The 17,068-nt window shown below is 44.0% G+C and overlaps 1 protein-coding gene across 1 annotated transcript in view; it reads left to right on the plus strand.

The window, feature by feature from the left end:
* Positions 1–10,787, plus strand: part of LOC311285105 (protein AMBP-like) — a 64,292-nt gene extending 53,505 nt beyond the window's left edge. The window contains exons 2-10 of the mRNA XM_084400565.1: positions 1,436–1,581; positions 6,541–6,617; positions 6,700–6,816; positions 7,950–8,051; positions 8,144–8,190; positions 8,742–8,817; positions 9,980–10,147; positions 10,385–10,561; positions 10,641–10,787. Of these exons, the coding sequence (XP_084256691.1) occupies positions 1,436–1,581; positions 6,541–6,617; positions 6,700–6,816; positions 7,950–8,051; positions 8,144–8,190; positions 8,742–8,817; positions 9,980–10,147; positions 10,385–10,561; positions 10,641–10,669 (939 nt within the window). The 3' untranslated portion in view covers positions 10,670–10,787. The remainder of the gene's footprint in view (positions 1–1,435; positions 1,582–6,540; positions 6,618–6,699; positions 6,817–7,949; positions 8,052–8,143; positions 8,191–8,741; positions 8,818–9,979; positions 10,148–10,384; positions 10,562–10,640) is intronic.
* The last annotated feature ends 6,281 nt before the right edge of the window (positions 10,788–17,068 follow it).

The following is a 17,068-nucleotide window of genomic DNA, read 5'->3' on the forward strand; positions in this document are numbered from 1 at the left end:
TTCTCAAAAAGGGGGGTGACAGCTAAGGGGTTAATTTGGTTGCTTTATACACATTTCAATAACCTTTTTTTTTTTTTTTCATATACCACTAGCCTGGGTGCGAGCCCGAACCCCGCCCACAACATTTTTTGGTCGGGAAGTTCGGTCTGGACTCGCTCCGTTGAGGAGCTTTTATGCCCGAACAAAAATTGTTCGGACCAATCAAATTGTCAGGGCGGGCTTTATACGATGATGGACAGATGAGCAACGGTAACGTAATCATCCACGTCACCAAAGAGCGCTTGATTTGAATTAGTTCACAACAAAGACGACAGCCGCTGGAGAATTGAGATTTCACGAGTTCACATTTACAAATAAGTCAGATAGAAAAAATGCGTATATAAGATTTCACACAAATAAGTCGATAGAATAAATGCGTATATGACGTGCTGTCCGAGGAGAGGGCTGTGGGCTCGGTAGCCATACTCCCCCGTATTCCTGGTTGTGAGAGAACAAGACAAGAGTGAGGATTCGGGGTGGTGGAGGGATGCTATAAAAAAATGTCAAGGAGTGTTTGTTTGGTAAGTTGACAGAGTGAATATGCTTCCTCATGCTGATAGATAGGGTAACGTTAGACATGGTATTGTTTGATGACAAGTTGATATTGGATTGATTATTTGTACGTGCTCCTCCCGAACTTTGTTTATGAAACATCATGTGTAGATTCCACCATCGCGTCTGTTATAAAAGATATCCACAGTGCATTCATTTTAAAAGAGGAACAGAGAGCCGCGACATTTTGTTGGTTGAAAATATGAATGAAGAACATGCGTCATTTACTCCGTTGCTCTGATTGGTTGTAGGTCTATCCAATTGAGTGCAGAGTTTTTTTTTTTCCTGGTTCGGTTGAGACACACCCCATAATCAAATCTCTATGGAGCAGTATCAGACTCACATTCTGACTAGAATCTGAGTATGACGACGTCAGGCTAATATACCACCAGTGTTAAGGTGAAATCTGCATTAAATGACTTTCTGGCTATTGCACAACATGTAAATAACTATGCAATATTTTGCCCTGTTGCACCACCAACCAGGGAGACAGACTAGTGGCGGGAAACTGAACAAAGGAACATGTGACAAATGACAACTAACTGAAAAGTCCATGAACACACACGTTTTGTTGCCATTACACTTGGCTGACACTTTTCTTTTCATTCCTGTTATGAATATGCAGATCATTTTATTATTATTTCTCAACAAAAATCCATACGACAAAACAAGCATGAAAATTGTTAAGGTTACACTTTATTTTACGGTACTTGTACTTACAGTGTAGTTAGGCCTACTCAAGAAAGTAGGTAACCTGAAGTCAAAAGGTTTGAGATCCACTGATCTAACTGACCTCTAAATTGACCCTCTTCCGAATCTGACACCTCCGCTCCACCTCTGGAAGATCATGGGAAAATGGTATGGGATTGCGATAGCGTCCACGTGCTCTTGGCTCAAGCGTCATAAGGGAGAGGTATCCATCGGCTCGATAGAGCTCCAGCAGTCCAGTGTCTCGACTCAGACCATCAGCATGACCCGCATCGGCCTCAGGTAACACACACTCATGCAACTAACAATAGAATAATATTACACCAAGGGAACAATGCAGCCAGTGTGTGAAACTCTTTCTTTCATTTCATACCCTCAAAAGCAGTTCCCTTTCGTGGTCACTCCGAGTTACGTCGGATGACGACGATTGGGATTTCATTTAGAAAGCCTGTCATCTTCGAGTATATAAAACGAGCCAATGGCAATGAAATGCCATGGGTCTGCGGAATTTGCATATAAGGAAGTACGCTGGCAACATTCAGATATGTTTTCGCTTCGGAGCTAAGAGTTTTCTTCACTCCTACAAGCCATTCTGTATCATCTTCACTCTACGAGACGAGCGGCTCTTCAGTGTGTTTGTGTGACGGCGTGTTCCAGCGAGATCGCATTCCCTGCTGCTGATCTGTGCAGTGATCTGCCGACAGTGAGTGTGTTTCTCCCTGGGCGCTTCAGCACACTGCTGAGCTTTTCCTCTCTCTAACTGTACGTTCACACCGCCGCCGGCGAGAGCGGCAAAATTCGCTCTCGCCGCCCTGCCACAGACGCCGGAGAAAGATTCAGGGACTCTCTGACGCTCTGACGTAGATTAGAATGCATGTTTTTTTTTTTACTTTATTTAAAAGGGCCGCAAAAACCGTAGCTGCAATTGGTCAAAATCATTATTATTTTAAACAAATGAAATGCATTCCCACTGAAAAAAAACAAGCGTTTTTAATTCAAAGAAGTTCTAGCGTGAAAATGTTGCCTATTAGTGTTGCGCGGCTTTTTCTAATCAAACTGACAACACTATGGATGACAAGTCGTACAATAACGGGAAACCCGCAACAGAAATGATTAATTTTTCCTCCTTTTTGCTTAGGAACTAATGTGGTCGGAACCAATGTTTACAGGAATGTGTTCTCTTGTGTCCTCTCAGGCGGAGGACTTTCGATTCCGATTGGTTGCCGCTGGTTGCTGCCGAACCGCGTCATAGCTCATTACCATAAAGTTGACTTGATTTCAACTCTTCTCGCCGCTCTCTCCGTCCAAGACGCGCCGCGCCGCCCTCGCCGGAGCTCGCCGCCGGCTCTCATTGAAAATGAATGGCTTCCGGCCACTTTGACGCTCTCGCCGCCGGCGGTGTGAACGCACAGTAAAAGAGCTGCACGCGGCACGTCTTTTTCAAGACGGCTCGCCCGTGTATTTACTGGATGTGGGCGCGTGACTCATCTGTTTAACGGTCGCGAGCGCTGTTTTGCGTGTTGGGCTTAATCACGCTCGGCAGCGCTCGTGGATGAGTCATGTTTTCATTTTTGGAACATGACCATCGCGATGTTGTAGATCGAGACTCAATGATCTCTGTGTGAGAGTCCCCTCTGCCACACCCTAATCTATCTCTTCCTAAAAAAAAATTAAAAATGAGAGGGATACTTTGGCTGGTGGCCAGGGTGATCTGAGGGTTTTGGTGTGGCATAATTCTGACGAGCTTTCCTCGGGCCACGCCCCCCTCCACATCGCAAACCGCGGGGCTTCCGTGTGTGCCTGGTTCCTCTCGAGGACCCAGTGTTTTCATTCGGGACTCCAGCAGATGGTGTCATGTCACTCACAGCATCATAAGGCGGGCTTGATTCCTCTGGAAATGAGGATTCGACTGCGTTGCCTCCCTCGAGAGTGTCAGCGTTAGTCGAGTCAGATCCAGAGCTGATGGCCATGCTTTCCCGGGCAGCTGAAAGCATCGGTTGGAGTGGCGTCCTCCCCCCGAGCGCTGTAGGCTTCCCGGATGTGCATCAGGACGCTTCCGGCCCGCGGGAGTCCACGTGACTTTCGCGGCCCGCGGGCGTCCTCCGCCTTCGCTGCCCTTGATCGTGAGGCGATCTTGGTCTGTATGTTCTCTGTCACTATTGTGACACAGGCATGCAGTCCTGTGTGTCGCCTTCGCCTTCGAGGCAGTGCTGACTCTGGAGTTCTGTCAGAACCGGCCGCAGTGGAACGCTGGTCCTTCCCTGGCCAACACTGACAGAATGCGGAAACTCGACCACGCCCCCTTGCTGGGACGCTATGCCTCCCATGCCCGGCCTGGTTGTTCCACCGCGCACACTACTGACCTCGCTCTCGGGCGACATCGGTACCTGCATGATCCTGGGTTAGGTGGTGTCCACTAGAGTGGTCCAGACATGGGCTTAGCCAGGTTGATGTGAGGTGGTCTGAGAATGAATTTTCTCAGCTCCCCCATGTCCCAGGCTGGGCTCTTCGGCGGGGTGGCTTCGGCCACCAGAAGCAGACTCGGGTCTGTCTGCACTGATGGTCATCCATCCGTGTGGTCTCCTTAGTCTGCTTCCCGCCAAGGCCACCTCCATGCGGCTCCTCCCCTCGGGCCTTCACCGGCCCTGAGCAGGAGGAGGTCACAGGAGGGTGGCGCTGCCAGTCTCCACCCCTTAGACTGCCACGCCAGCCTAAGCAGCACTCTTGAGACGGGCAGCTTGGTCGGCAGGGTGGTTGAGGACTGCGCCCAACAGTCTTCGATCTCTCCAGAAGCGGACTGAGGTTCTGCACTGACGGTCATCCGTCTGTGTGGCCTCCTTAGTCTGCTTCCCGCCGACGCCACCTCCATGCGGCTCCTCCCCTCGAGCCTTCACCGGCCCGAGCATGAGGAGGTAGCTGGAGGCTGGCACCGCCTGTCTCTGCCCCTTAGCCGGCTAACACCTGGCTAAGCAGCACTCCTGAGACGGGCAGCTTAGAGTTAGGGCTCAGTTCTTTCAGGAGCTGGTAGCAGGACCACTCCTTCCCCCGGTGGAGGGCTGGGGGAGAATCTCGTTTAAAATGAACTGATGCTCTTTCTCTGAGCCCCAAGAGGCTGTGGATGACAGCACGCGCCGCCCACGGGCCACGCTCATCTCATCCCCCTCTGTCACCAGACCCCTGCCAGAGCACGCCCCCGTGGGACGCTGGTCCTCCCCTGGCCTCCTCTGGCAGGACGCGGCTAATGACCGTGCCCCCGTACAGGGCCCTTCACAGGCTGCCGTTCAAGATGCTCAAGGCCAAACGCATCCTCAAGTGTGTGCGGCCGCAAGATTGGTTTGCAGCGATCGACCTGAAGGACGCCTAATTCCATGACTCCATTCTTCTTCGAAACAGACCATTCCTACGGTTTGCTTTCGAGGGGCGGGCATACCAGTACGCGGTTCTCACATTCGGGCTAGCCCTGTCTCCTCGCGTCTTCACGAAAGTCGTCGAGGCAGCCCTTGTTCCCCTCCGGGAACACGGGGTTCGCATCCTGAACTATCTCGGCGACTGGCTGATCCTAGCTCACTCTCGAGATCAGGTTTGCGAACACAGGGACCTCATACCCTCTTGGGACCTCTCAGTGGTTTTAACTGCCCTGCAGAGTGCTCCCTTTGAGCCTCTGCAATCAGTGGAGCTTAAGTTTCTGTCAATTAAGACAGCGCTCCTGGTTGCATTGGCCTCCATCAAGAGGGTAGGGGACCTGCAGGCATTTTCGGTTGACGAAGCGTGCCTGGAATTCGGGCCGGCTAACTCTCACGTGATCCTGAGACCCCGGCCTGGATATGTGCCCAAGGTTCCTTCCACTCCCTTTCGAGACCAGGTAGTGAACTTGCAAGCACTGCCCTTGGAGGAGGCAGACCCAGCCTTGGCACTGCTCTGTCCAGTACGCGCCCTCCGTGCTTGCGTAGACAGAACGCGGTGTTTCAGGACCTCAGACCAGCTCTTTGTCTGTTATGGTGGGAAGCTGAAGGGAAAGGCTCTCTCCAAGCAAAGGTTGTCCCACTGGATAGTGGACGCCATTGCTTTGGCATACCAGCAGCAAGGTTGACCATGCCCCCTTGGTGTGACGGCCCACTCCACTCGGAGTGTGGCATCCTCTTGGGCTCTAGCGCATGGCGCCTCGCTAACAGACATCTGTAGAGCTGCAGGCTGGGCGACACCTAACACATTCGCGAGATTCTATAATCTCTGAGTGGAGCCAGTTTCTTCTCATGTACTCGCTTCAACTAGTCGGTACTAGATTCTGCTCAGGTGTCTTCGCTTGCTCGCCATTCCTCTCCACGGACGGGATACGTGCGATATTCTCCTCAGGTGAGCCTAATAAGCCCTGAGTCTCCTCCAGCACTGTCGACGTCAACGCCAGAGTTATGCCTCCGGCAGCTCTCGCGCTTGGCTAGGTGCCTCCATATGCATGGTTCCCCCTCTGGGCGACCCCCCACATGTGTATTTCCACTGTAAGCCTCTCTGAGCATGTGTCTTTCCCTCGGCAAGCCACCTTGCCACCCCTGGGGTTGAAATATTCCACCTGCGGCTGGACACCCCAGTGATACTCCATATGTAGCTCCTCTGGGTCATATGTGTATTCCAAGTCCCCCCCTTCGGGCTGGGCATAATTGCATATTTCCTCTGAGATATGCTTCCCAGTGTACCTTGGTATTCCTGTGTTAAGTAGGACTCCTTCGTCCGTGCTAGTCTCACGATAGGGAGCTCAGACTTACGCAGGGCACTGGAAGACAGCCGAGGTGGCGTGATTAGACTGGGGACCCCATTCGTCGTCATCCGACGTAACTCGGAGTGACCACGAAAGGGAACGTCTCGGTTACGTATGTAACCCTCGTTCCCTGAGTAGGGAACGGAGACGTTACGTCTCCCTGCCACTTCCGCTGTACCGCTGGGAACGTCTGAGTTCAGTCTCGGCTCCTCAGCGAAGACATATCTGCATGTTGCCAGCGTACTTCCTTATATACCCCCTCGGGGGGGGCGGACCTACGCTATGCAAATTCCGCAGACCCATGGCATTTCATTGCCATTGGCTCGTTTTATATACTCGAAGATGACAGGCTTTCTAAGCGAAACCCCATTCATCGTCATCCGACGTAACGTCTCCGTTCCCTACTCAGGGAACGAGGGTTACATACGTAACCGAGACGTTTGTGTGTCTTGAGACCCATATGACGGTATTATTCGTTTATTTTGCAGACATGGCACATGTAAGTCCATCAGTGGAGAATATCAGCTGACCAAAACACCTGGAAGATTTCACTACCACAGTGCCAGTGGGTACAACACCACAGCTGTCAATCACTCGGTTCATGTCACTGTTATCTGACTGTGGTTTGGGTGTCTTTCGGCCTGTAGAGTGGAACTCCGATGTGGACACGTATGTGGTTGACACGAACTACGATGAGTATGCGCTGGTGGTGATGTATAAACAAAAAACCGGCGGGGAAAAATCCACATCTGTGAAACTCTACGGTAAAACAACCCTTTTCTTCTTGGGAAACATTTCAACTTTTTTTCACAATTTCCATAATTTCTTGATGAGCTTTGACCTCAAATCAAGTACTTTAAAAAATAACATGCCAAATATGGGCATGCATTATAGATTATTTCTGGGGATTTTACTTTTTTTTTTTTTTTTTGCAAATATTACCCACACGGGATGATAAGGCGTTTGTGATGGTTCGATGACTCGCCTTTCAGTTGAAGAAAATAGCGAGGAATGTGAGGCAAAGTTGCCACCACAAGTTTTGGATGTATGGAAACAAACAATTAATTTAGCTAAATGCTAATGCTAACATGCAAATGAAAACAGTATGAGACAAAGAAGTGTGTGGTAAGACACCCTTCTATGATTTTCATCTTTTGTTTCTACTCAAACTCTCTCTTAATGACTTTAGTTCAATGACTATGTTCAAAATAGAATGGACTACTACATAGTCATTATATGTGTGTGTGTTTAGTCTATGTTTAGAGCTTATATGAGCCTACTGTATGTTTAAATTACATCACATTGAACTAAATGCTGTTTAATTTAAAAAAACTTGAGTATTTTTAAATAAATGAATGCCATTCACATGCAATATGTGGTCATGTGACTACAACATGGGGTAGGCTACTGCTGTTTTAATGGGCTGCACCCGAAATTGCATACTTCCGTACTATATAGTAGCCCAGACAGCAAAATAGTGTCGGCCCAGATCCACATGTAGCCTACCAGATGTGGCCCGGATCTGGGCCGACAATATGTTGCTGTCTGGGAGGCGAAAAGCAGTATAAGAAAAGAGTAGTGTCCGAATTTACAGTGTCCCATGAGGCCATGAGAGAGGATTTGTGAATAGCTGTGAAGTGACGCAACTGACGCTGGTAAGGTCACATGACAATGACGGATGTAGTACATGGGGATTACATTCATACTATATAGAACTTTTTAATTGTCGTGAAGTAATGACTTATTCAGAAGAACTACCGTTCATTATTTTCTATATAATAATATCAGGCAGAATACAGTATTCAGTAAGTAATCAGCGTTCAGTTCTGAACATAGACAGCATGAACACATGTTTGTGCTTGTGAACTATAATGATCTAGTTATACTCCCCCTGTAGGACGTAGCATGCAACTGCGGTCCACTCTCATTGAAGACTTCAAGACTCTGGTGGCTAAACAGGGAATGAGGGACGACACTATAGTTATCAAAAAGAACAAAGGTATCCTCATGACACGGACCAGTTCCAAACACTCCTTTTATTCCGACCATATGTCATTATTTATGTCTTTCTGTCCTTCTCTGTGTCATCAGGGGAGTGTGTTCCAGGCGAGCCGGTCACACCAGAGCCACAGATCCAGGTGAAGAGCTTGCCATCATCACAAGACATCTAAACCATACTTACAGCATAAACAATCAATATTGTTTATTTCATTTTCAAGTAGTAATTACTCTTAATTAAAAAAAAAAAATCCTGATAACATTTGAACAATTTACTGGTCGCTATAAAAGTGCTTATGTGAACTCTACTGAAGCCATTCATTAACTAACAAACCAGCAAACCATGAGGGTGAGTAAATGACAGAAATGTAGTTTTGACTGAATTATTTGTTTAACTCGTAGAAGCTTCATTAATAATCCGGTAGCATTTTATTTTACAGTCCTGTTCCGCATGTAAATACTATGTACTTCCCAGACTGCAGCATAGTGTCGCCCAGATCCGGCCCACATCTGGGACGCGTGGAATCCACATTCGGCCCGGATCTGGGCCGACATATGCACTAACCCTAGATCTAACCTCAACCCATGTAGTTACCTTATATTACCAGTTCTTGGGTAACTACACTGCAAGTACACGTACTGTAAAATAAAGTGTAACCAGTGATGCTGTTATCTGATTGGCTTATAACAGAGGGCGAGGAGGAATGTGGTTGTGGCGCCCCCTGAGGAGGGATCGGGCGACGACACGCCCATGTTCAGAGGACCTGGTGAGTAACACTGCCACTAATGGGCCTCCTTCATATTTAGAAGAAAACAATCAGGCTTCATACATGGGTAGTTCTCAAATAACTTTTATACATTGCTAAAAAAAAAAAAAAACATTTGACAATTTTTTTTTTAGCAATGTATAAGAGAAAGTTTATATATTTTGGGGTATATTTGTAGGGTTTGTGACTGGATGGTAACCATTTTATTTAATATGTAAGTAGTAAATATGTCAGTAGTAATCACAAAATTTTTGAGGCCATAAAAAGACTTAAAAAATGCAGTTTAAAATACTTTTTTGGAATATATTTCCTAATTGGATGGTTATTGAGGAAATGTGTCTTACTTATTTGGGCAGGCTTCAAAAAATATATATAAAACTAAGAAAAATAAAAAGATTCCCTTTCTATGTGCATTTTTTTTTTCATACAAATTTTTTAAAGGCTGCATTTATTTGACCAAAAATACAGTAAAAACTGTAATATTGTGAAATATTATTACAATTTAATAAAAGCTGTTTTCTATTGTAATATATGTTAAAATGTAATTTACTCCTGTGATGGTAAAGCTGAATTTTCAGCATCATTAATCCAGTCTTCAGTGTCACATGATACTTCACAAATCATTCTGATATGATGATTTGATGCTCAAGAAACATTTATTATTATTATCAATGTTAAAAACTTGCTGAAATATATTGCTGATTTTTGTGGAAACTGATGCATTTCTTTCAAGATTGATGAATAGAACATTCAAAAGAACAGCTTTTATTTGAAATATCTACTTTATAAATGTCTTTACTGTCATTTTTGAGCTGTTTAATGCTTCCTTGCTGAATAAAAGTATTAATTTCTTTCAAACCAAAAATCTTACCGACTCCAAACTTTTGAACAGTAGTGTATCTTACATTGTTTTTACATTATTTTATTACGCGAGAAAGAGAACAGAGTGAGGAATGATGAAAGTCAATGAGCATTGCTTTGATATTGAAAAATATAGTTTCTTGTATAATTACATTATGATTAAAGACTAGAGTTTGATATTGCTTTGATTACAGTACAGTGACCTGAGTGTGTGTGTGTGTGTGTGTGTGTGTGTGTGTGTGTGTGTGTGTGTGTGTGTGTGTGTGTGTGTGTGTGTGTGTGTGTGTGTGTGTGTCTGTAGAAGCATGTAAGTCCGAGCCAGATTCCGGTCCGTGCTTCGGGATGATGCAGCGCTTCCATTACAACTCGTCCATCATGACCTGTCAGATGTTCACCTATGGAGGCTGTATGGGAAACCAGAACAACTTTGTGACAGAAAAGGAGTGTCTGCAGAGCTGTCGCACTGAGGGTGTGTGTGTGTGTGTGTGTGTGTGTGTGTGTGTGCTTTATATGATTGATGAGGACACAAATTTGCATAATGACATGGGTATCACACTGGTATTACAGCATCAAGGGTAAAGAGGACATTTCCTGAGTCCTTGTAATTAAAATGGCTTAAAAAACATACTAAACAATGTTTAATCAAAAATGTAAAAATACAGTCTTGGTGTGGTCCTAATATATACAGTGTATTTTGTCCATCTAGCTGCCTGTAGACTGCCTATGGACGCTGGTCCTTGTAAATTATCCATAGCCCTGTGGGCCTTCGATTCTTCTGCGGGAAAGTGTGTGTCCTTCACATATGGAGGCTGCAAGGGCAATGGCAACAAGTTCTACAGCCAGAAGGAGTGTGAGGAGTATTGCGGAGTCATGATGAGAAGCGGTAGGACACACACATTACACTGGGGGAAAACAACACCACATTTTTTTGTTGTGTAATTTTTTTGTTTTTGGATTTGCAGGAGATGACGAGTTTCTCACGGTGAACTGAGAATGGTGTGAATAAGAAAGGAGCATTACTTCGTTTTTAAAACAGAAAAGTGCAACATGGATCTTCTTCCAAAAGGCATTTACTTCAACATTAACACAATAAATAGAAACCTGTTAAATTGTCTGGTTGTGCAGTTTACTTTGATACATTTTAAGATGCTGTGGTTGTTGTGGTTGTTGTTGTTGTTGTTTTGTTGTTTTTTTTTTTTTTTATTAATCTGCTGGAGCCAAGTGAGCCCATTTCTTTACTGACTGCCACTGGTTCTGAACAGAAGCCTACACAAGTCCATGACCTTTTAATGATTATGCAGAGCATCAAGATGATAAGTTTTAAACATAAAGCAAATGTAATAAAGTAGGCCTGTATTTTTAATTGTAGGCTAATTTTAAACTGTAATATAAAAGCTGTTTTAACTTGTAAAATAAGTTTCAATTTAGAGTTAAAATAAATACATATGTACAACTCTTTTTAGCAAAAGCAATTTTTAAAAGCAATGTAGACGAAAACTATTCAACGTTTATTGAAAATTATACGGGGTACTTTTACTTTGCCTCAAAGTTCAAGTACACGCATTTGACCAGCCAATGGGATTGTAGCCCGCGCAGTGAGTGCACTTTATGTGCGAGAAGAAGTTGGGAGGGACCAGGGGGGAAGTAAGTCGACCGGAAGTTGAAGTCGGCCGCGTGCCGCCATCTTGTAGCAGAACTTCACCTGCAGTTAGCATCCCATTGACTCCCATTCATTTTGGCGTCACTTTGACAGCGAATAACTTTACATCTGAGGCGTTTAAAGACTCCATTTGTCCATTATTTATTTCTAAAGAAACACGACAATGTATAAAATGCTCCATTACCTTGTAGCTTATGTTATGGCCCCGTAGAAGCAGTTTTTGTAAAAGTAGGCTAACGATTGCGTCATAACCACGCGACTCTCTGTCGCACAGTAGAGAGATTACCGTATGGACAGGAGGAGAAGCTCGCGGGCAATCGGGGGGACGTGGAGGCAAAATGACAAAATAATTAATCAGAATACCTAGCAAAAGTTGCTCCTGCTCCAAGCTCATGGACAGCTCCTACTCACACTCTCCGTCTCTGCAAGATTCGGAAGGGAATGATTCAGATTTTTCTTGGCACAGCTACTAGAAGACAGACGGGTTGCTCACGTGGTCCGTGTAACGCTTTGCTCGGTTTGAGTCTGCGCGTCAGGAAAGGAAGTGCTAAGAAATCGCTAAAAATGGGCTTCACTTGTCTCAATTGAGTTCCAATGGGGTCGCTGTGTCCATTTCTTTTACTGTCTATGGGCTGTGCTGCACAAACAACGACGGTTATTCCATGATGGCCGTCTCACTCCTGACGCTGTCGACGGAGGATCTTCTTCAGAAATTGAAAGAAGCCGGAATAAATATTACCGAAGACGAAGCACAGAAATTCAGAGGTATGTTCAGTTTTAAGTATTGTGAAAATCCGTTGGTTCCCTTTCGAGTTATGTGCACTTGACATAGCGTCTGTAACAGGCCTACTGACGCGTGAGGGAAAACCTTTCTTCGAAAATACTGACCTGACAAAACCAACGTACTGTTCTTACGTTTTAAACTTATTGTTATTACAATTATTTTTATTTTTCAGCCATAAATTAAGATATATCTTTTAGCATAACTTATAAGGTTAACTAACGTTACTCTACCGCGAGACCGCGGCCATAGAAACAGTTAAAACCCATCGCGTTTTGTGTAAAAAAAAAAAAAAAAAGTCCATATAAGCCAACAGATTTATAAATTCTGTTTCCGAGAATTTTCTTACAACTCTTACTTAACGTTTAAGTTACTTACCCGTGTTCATCCTGGAGGCGAGCGAACGCTTGGCCTGTTTCTATTTTAACGCTTCTAGTCAGTCTGGAATTAAATAATTTACGAATATCATCCGTGTGAGTTGATTTTATATCAATTTTATTTGGTAACGTTCAATATTTAAATTACGTTCTAAACGTTAGTCCATGAGAGTAATAATTTAGTCCTGTCAGCCATCACGAACGTGAGCAGCAGTCAACTGAGGCGACTCGGAGATCGCGGCGTCCGTCAGCATCGAGAACCTCCTAAAACAGAAAGTGAAGTTCGTTTACCAAAACTGATAAATACGTGAAATAAGTTTCTAATCTTTGAGCTGCTAATTTAAATAAGTTTGCTTCTAATCATACACTCAGAAAAAAGGCAACGTTAACCGTTACTCTCTGTACAAATTAGGCCTATTACTTCAAGTGTACATATTGGTACCTTTTAGCTTTTGTACCTTAGGGTAGCAGCTACTGCCCCAGTGACAGCTTTGTACCTTTTTTCTGAAAGTGTACAGTTATATGTACATATGTACAGTTCAATTTCCATTGAAAGTTTAACAATTATTTTTAAAAAGACTTTATTGTTGTTAACCTCAAGCTCACATTGATCATTCTTTTTCTTTTTTTCAGAAAATTAGGTGGACGGGGAAACAATAGATTGTGGCCTCACAGAGAACATTATCTCATATTTATTTTAAGGCTCCTTTAAAAAACAGTCCAAGTTCAATAAATTTGCACATGAGATGAAGGAGGTGATAGCACTAACACTAGAGCCAGTGCCAGCAGAATCCCACCAACAGACTTCGACTACAGAAATGCAAGTATAACGTTTCGGGTTACTTGACTGTAACCCTGTTCCCTGAAAAAGCAGAACGAGATGCTGCGCTGCTCAGCGCATTGGGAACGTCTTTAATCGTGACCAGCTGTGAATAATGTGTGTAACACGTCAATAGAATTGACCCGGAGGCGCCCGCGGCGCGAGGCTATAAATAGATGAGCCACAGGTGCATTGTCAGGATATTTTGTCTGAAGAGCAGTCCTGGGACATCTTCAGCACAGCAATGCAGTGCATTGGGAACGAGAATACCCACGCCGCTGTGCTTGAAGGTGTCTGGACCCCTTACGGTTGTGTAGATGTGCTCACAAGAACGCAAGAAGGCCTCAGATATTAGCTTGTGATGTCGACTCAAGGACGTGAGAGCCCGGAGTGGCATTAACATCCAAACTATAAAATCTTATGAATGTGTTCAGAGAGGACTAGCCTGCCGCATCACAAACAAATTGCAAGGGGGTACCTCTTGCCAGAGCACTTGAAGAGGCGACCCCCCCTGGTGGAGTGAGCCCTAAGAACCCGTTGGTGAAACTTGCGCGCCTCATAGGCAAGAGGAATAGCATCCCTGACCCAATGTGACGTGGTCTGCTTGGTGGCGGCCGCCCCTTGTAACGGTGGGGTTACAATTTTTTAGAAAGGACACGAAGCACTGAACGCGTGCTCTTGCCTTTATTTCCCCGTGACAGGAATTTCTCCTGGGCCCAGGGAAAAATCTGCCTCGCTATTCTGTTCAGATTGCGTGAGTGCAGACCTCCCTGGTGATTTATGTAAGAGCCTGCCGCTGTGTTGTCCCCCCGCACTAGGACATGACAGCCTCTCAACTGAGGGAGAAAGTATTTCAGGGCCAGAAATACATATTCCATCAACTTGAGGCAATTGATTTGCCAATCGAGATGATGCCTCCCCAGATCCTTTGGGCTGGACGAGCACTTAAGGCCGCTACCCAGCCCGACAGGGAGGCGTCTGTCGTTAGCATTCTGTGACGGCAAGACGCACCTAGAGTGGGACCCAAGGTGAGGAACCGGGGTCTGAACCACGTAGAAAGGGAACGAAGCCACAGCGCGTGACTTACCATAAACATGGATTTTTAGAAAGGACACGAAGCACTCAGCGCCTGCTCTTAACTTTATTTGCCCTTGGGGATTTTATAGCGATTTTGAGCCACAATCGAAGTGGTCTCATGTGCAAAAGGCCCAGATGGATCACTGTGGACGCAGCTGCCATGAGACCTATGTAATGTCCTGACCTAGCCAGATGTTGCTTTAGGGTGTTTAAAATGGTCTTGACATGAGTGGAGGACAGTTGTGCCCCCGATGGTGACAAAGTCCCATTTAAGTCCCATTTAACCCCCAAGCACGTTACCCTCTGGGGAAGAGAGTGTACGCTCTTCTTGGCGTTGCATCTCAGCCCCATAGAGAGAAGATGAGCGGGGATCGATCTCGATGTCGAAGCGCAAGCTCTTGAGACTGGGCCAGTATCAGCCAATCGTCTATGTAACGTGGCTAGGTCGAATGGAAGGACCCGATATTGGTAAGCTTCGCCCACAAAAGCAAACCTCGGGAACTTCCGTGTTGTGGCAATATTTCTATGTGAAAATATGCGTCTTTAAGATCGACCGTGAAGAACCAATCGTGATGTTGAATTTGCAACACAATCTTCTTGATAGTTAGCATCTTGAACTTGAGCATTCTGACAGTTCAAGCCTCAAAGATCTAAAAACGGACGCAGTCCCCCATTTCTTTCTTTCTTAAGACCGCAGTTGCGCCTACTCCTGTTTCACGGTAGTGGGAACCACACCGTTAAAACGAAGAGGGCAACATATTCCTTTTTCCTGTCTTTAGGACACAAAAAGAGATGCCCGGCAGTAGCTTCCACGCTGCCAAAGTCTCTTTAATACTTCCTGTTAGGGGAATGTTAAATGTTATTGTTTGGGGAATGTTATGTTATGATTATTGTGTATTGTATTTGTCTCATGTTTAGTGGTCCTAGGTGAAAATGGTCATTTTGACTCTCCTTCACAAAATAGTGGATTACTCAGTCAATATTCATTACATTTAATATTTAGGTTTTCATCAATATTAAAGTTTGTCTTTTTTCAGAAAAAAAAAATTAACAAAATCACAAATTTGAGCCAGGGAAGTTTCTGAAATTTGGTCAATTTGACACGGATTGACTCATTTGCATAATACCTTTTTTAAGGAATTAGTTGTGCACAATGTTGCAGCTTTAAATTTAATATCTCTCTTTGTGATCATAAAACATGTAAGGGAAGGAAATAGTGAATGACATATGGTTTTGAGGTTTAACTTTTATTATTATTATTTTAATTATTATTGTTCTGTACTTTTAAATTTGATCCAATAGGAGATTGCTGTCATTGGTGAGAATTCATCCTCTATTGAGGGTCATGTGAATGTCCTGCATATCCAGTACAGAAAGTTGCGACCAGACACCTTGGTGGTCAAAGACTGAACGCAGCGAACTTCTGCATGGCGAAGGAGGGAGATAAGAGATGGGCTGACTGTGGAGGATATACTTAAGAAATACCCTTTCTTAAAAACACCCTCAGGAGTCAGTGATATCACTGATTTTATATCAGTTCTCAGCTTAAAATAAATGTTGGATGTTGATGTAAGCTAAAAGTATACTAAACTGATCATTTACAGTTATAACTCTTTTGTAAAAACATTTCATTTTCTAAACCCTCAGGTGAACAAATATATGTCCATTCAAGCTTAGAAATATTTGTACAATGATATTACTAAAGGGAAATTGCAATGAAAGAGGCAACATAGAATATTAAAATATGTTTTAAAAAAATTAGTTCATGTGAATAATTAACTTTCTCTTTCTGTCTATTTTCAGCTGTGTGATGAAGTTGACCGAATGCATTCATCAACTCTCAAATCTTAAAATCTGTCCTTTTAAGGGTACTGGCCCAGTGACAAGCGTTTTGCTCCTTATGATGGCAAATTTGTACTCCATACAGCACATTAAAAAGGCCAGAAAGCTCTTTATCATTTATTAAACATTCAAAATTACATTTTTCACAGGATGAACATTTTAAGCACTGTCACAATGTGTCATAACAGGATGCATATGTTGAGCAATTTTACTTCAACTTTTTATACTCTTTTATACGTTTAAAAAAAGAGTGGACTAACATAGCCCTCATGGACTAACGACTAAAAACGCAATCAGTTACTCGCGTTATTGTAACTAAGACTTGTTCATCTTCGAAAACACAACTGAAGATGTTTTAAATTAAATCTGAGAGGTTTCTGTCCATCCACTGATATTCCACTCAACTACAACTTTGTTGCTTTAAAAAGTTTATAAAGAGTTCATGAACTAATCAATATGAACTACAAAGTTGTAGTTGAGTGGATAAAAAGTTGAAGTAAAATTGCTCAACATATGCATCCTGTTATGACACATTGTGATAGTGCTTAAAATGTTCATCCTGTGAAAAATGTAATTTTGAATGTTTAATAAATGATAAAGAGCATTCTGGCCTTTTTAATGTGCTGTATGGAGTACAAATTTGCCATCATAAGGAGCAAAACACTTGTCACTGGGGCAATACCCTTAAAAGGACAAATTTTAAGATTTGAGAGTTGATGAATGCATTCGGTCAACTTCATCACACAGCTGAAAATAGACAGAAAGAGAAAGTTAATTATTCACATGAACTAATTTTTTTAAAACATATTTTAATATTCTATGTTGCCTCTTTC

Source organism: Rutilus rutilus, assembly GCF_951802725.1.
Source record: "Rutilus rutilus genome assembly, chromosome: 25".
Classification (NCBI taxonomy): Eukaryota; Metazoa; Chordata; class Actinopteri; order Cypriniformes; family Leuciscidae; genus Rutilus; species Rutilus rutilus.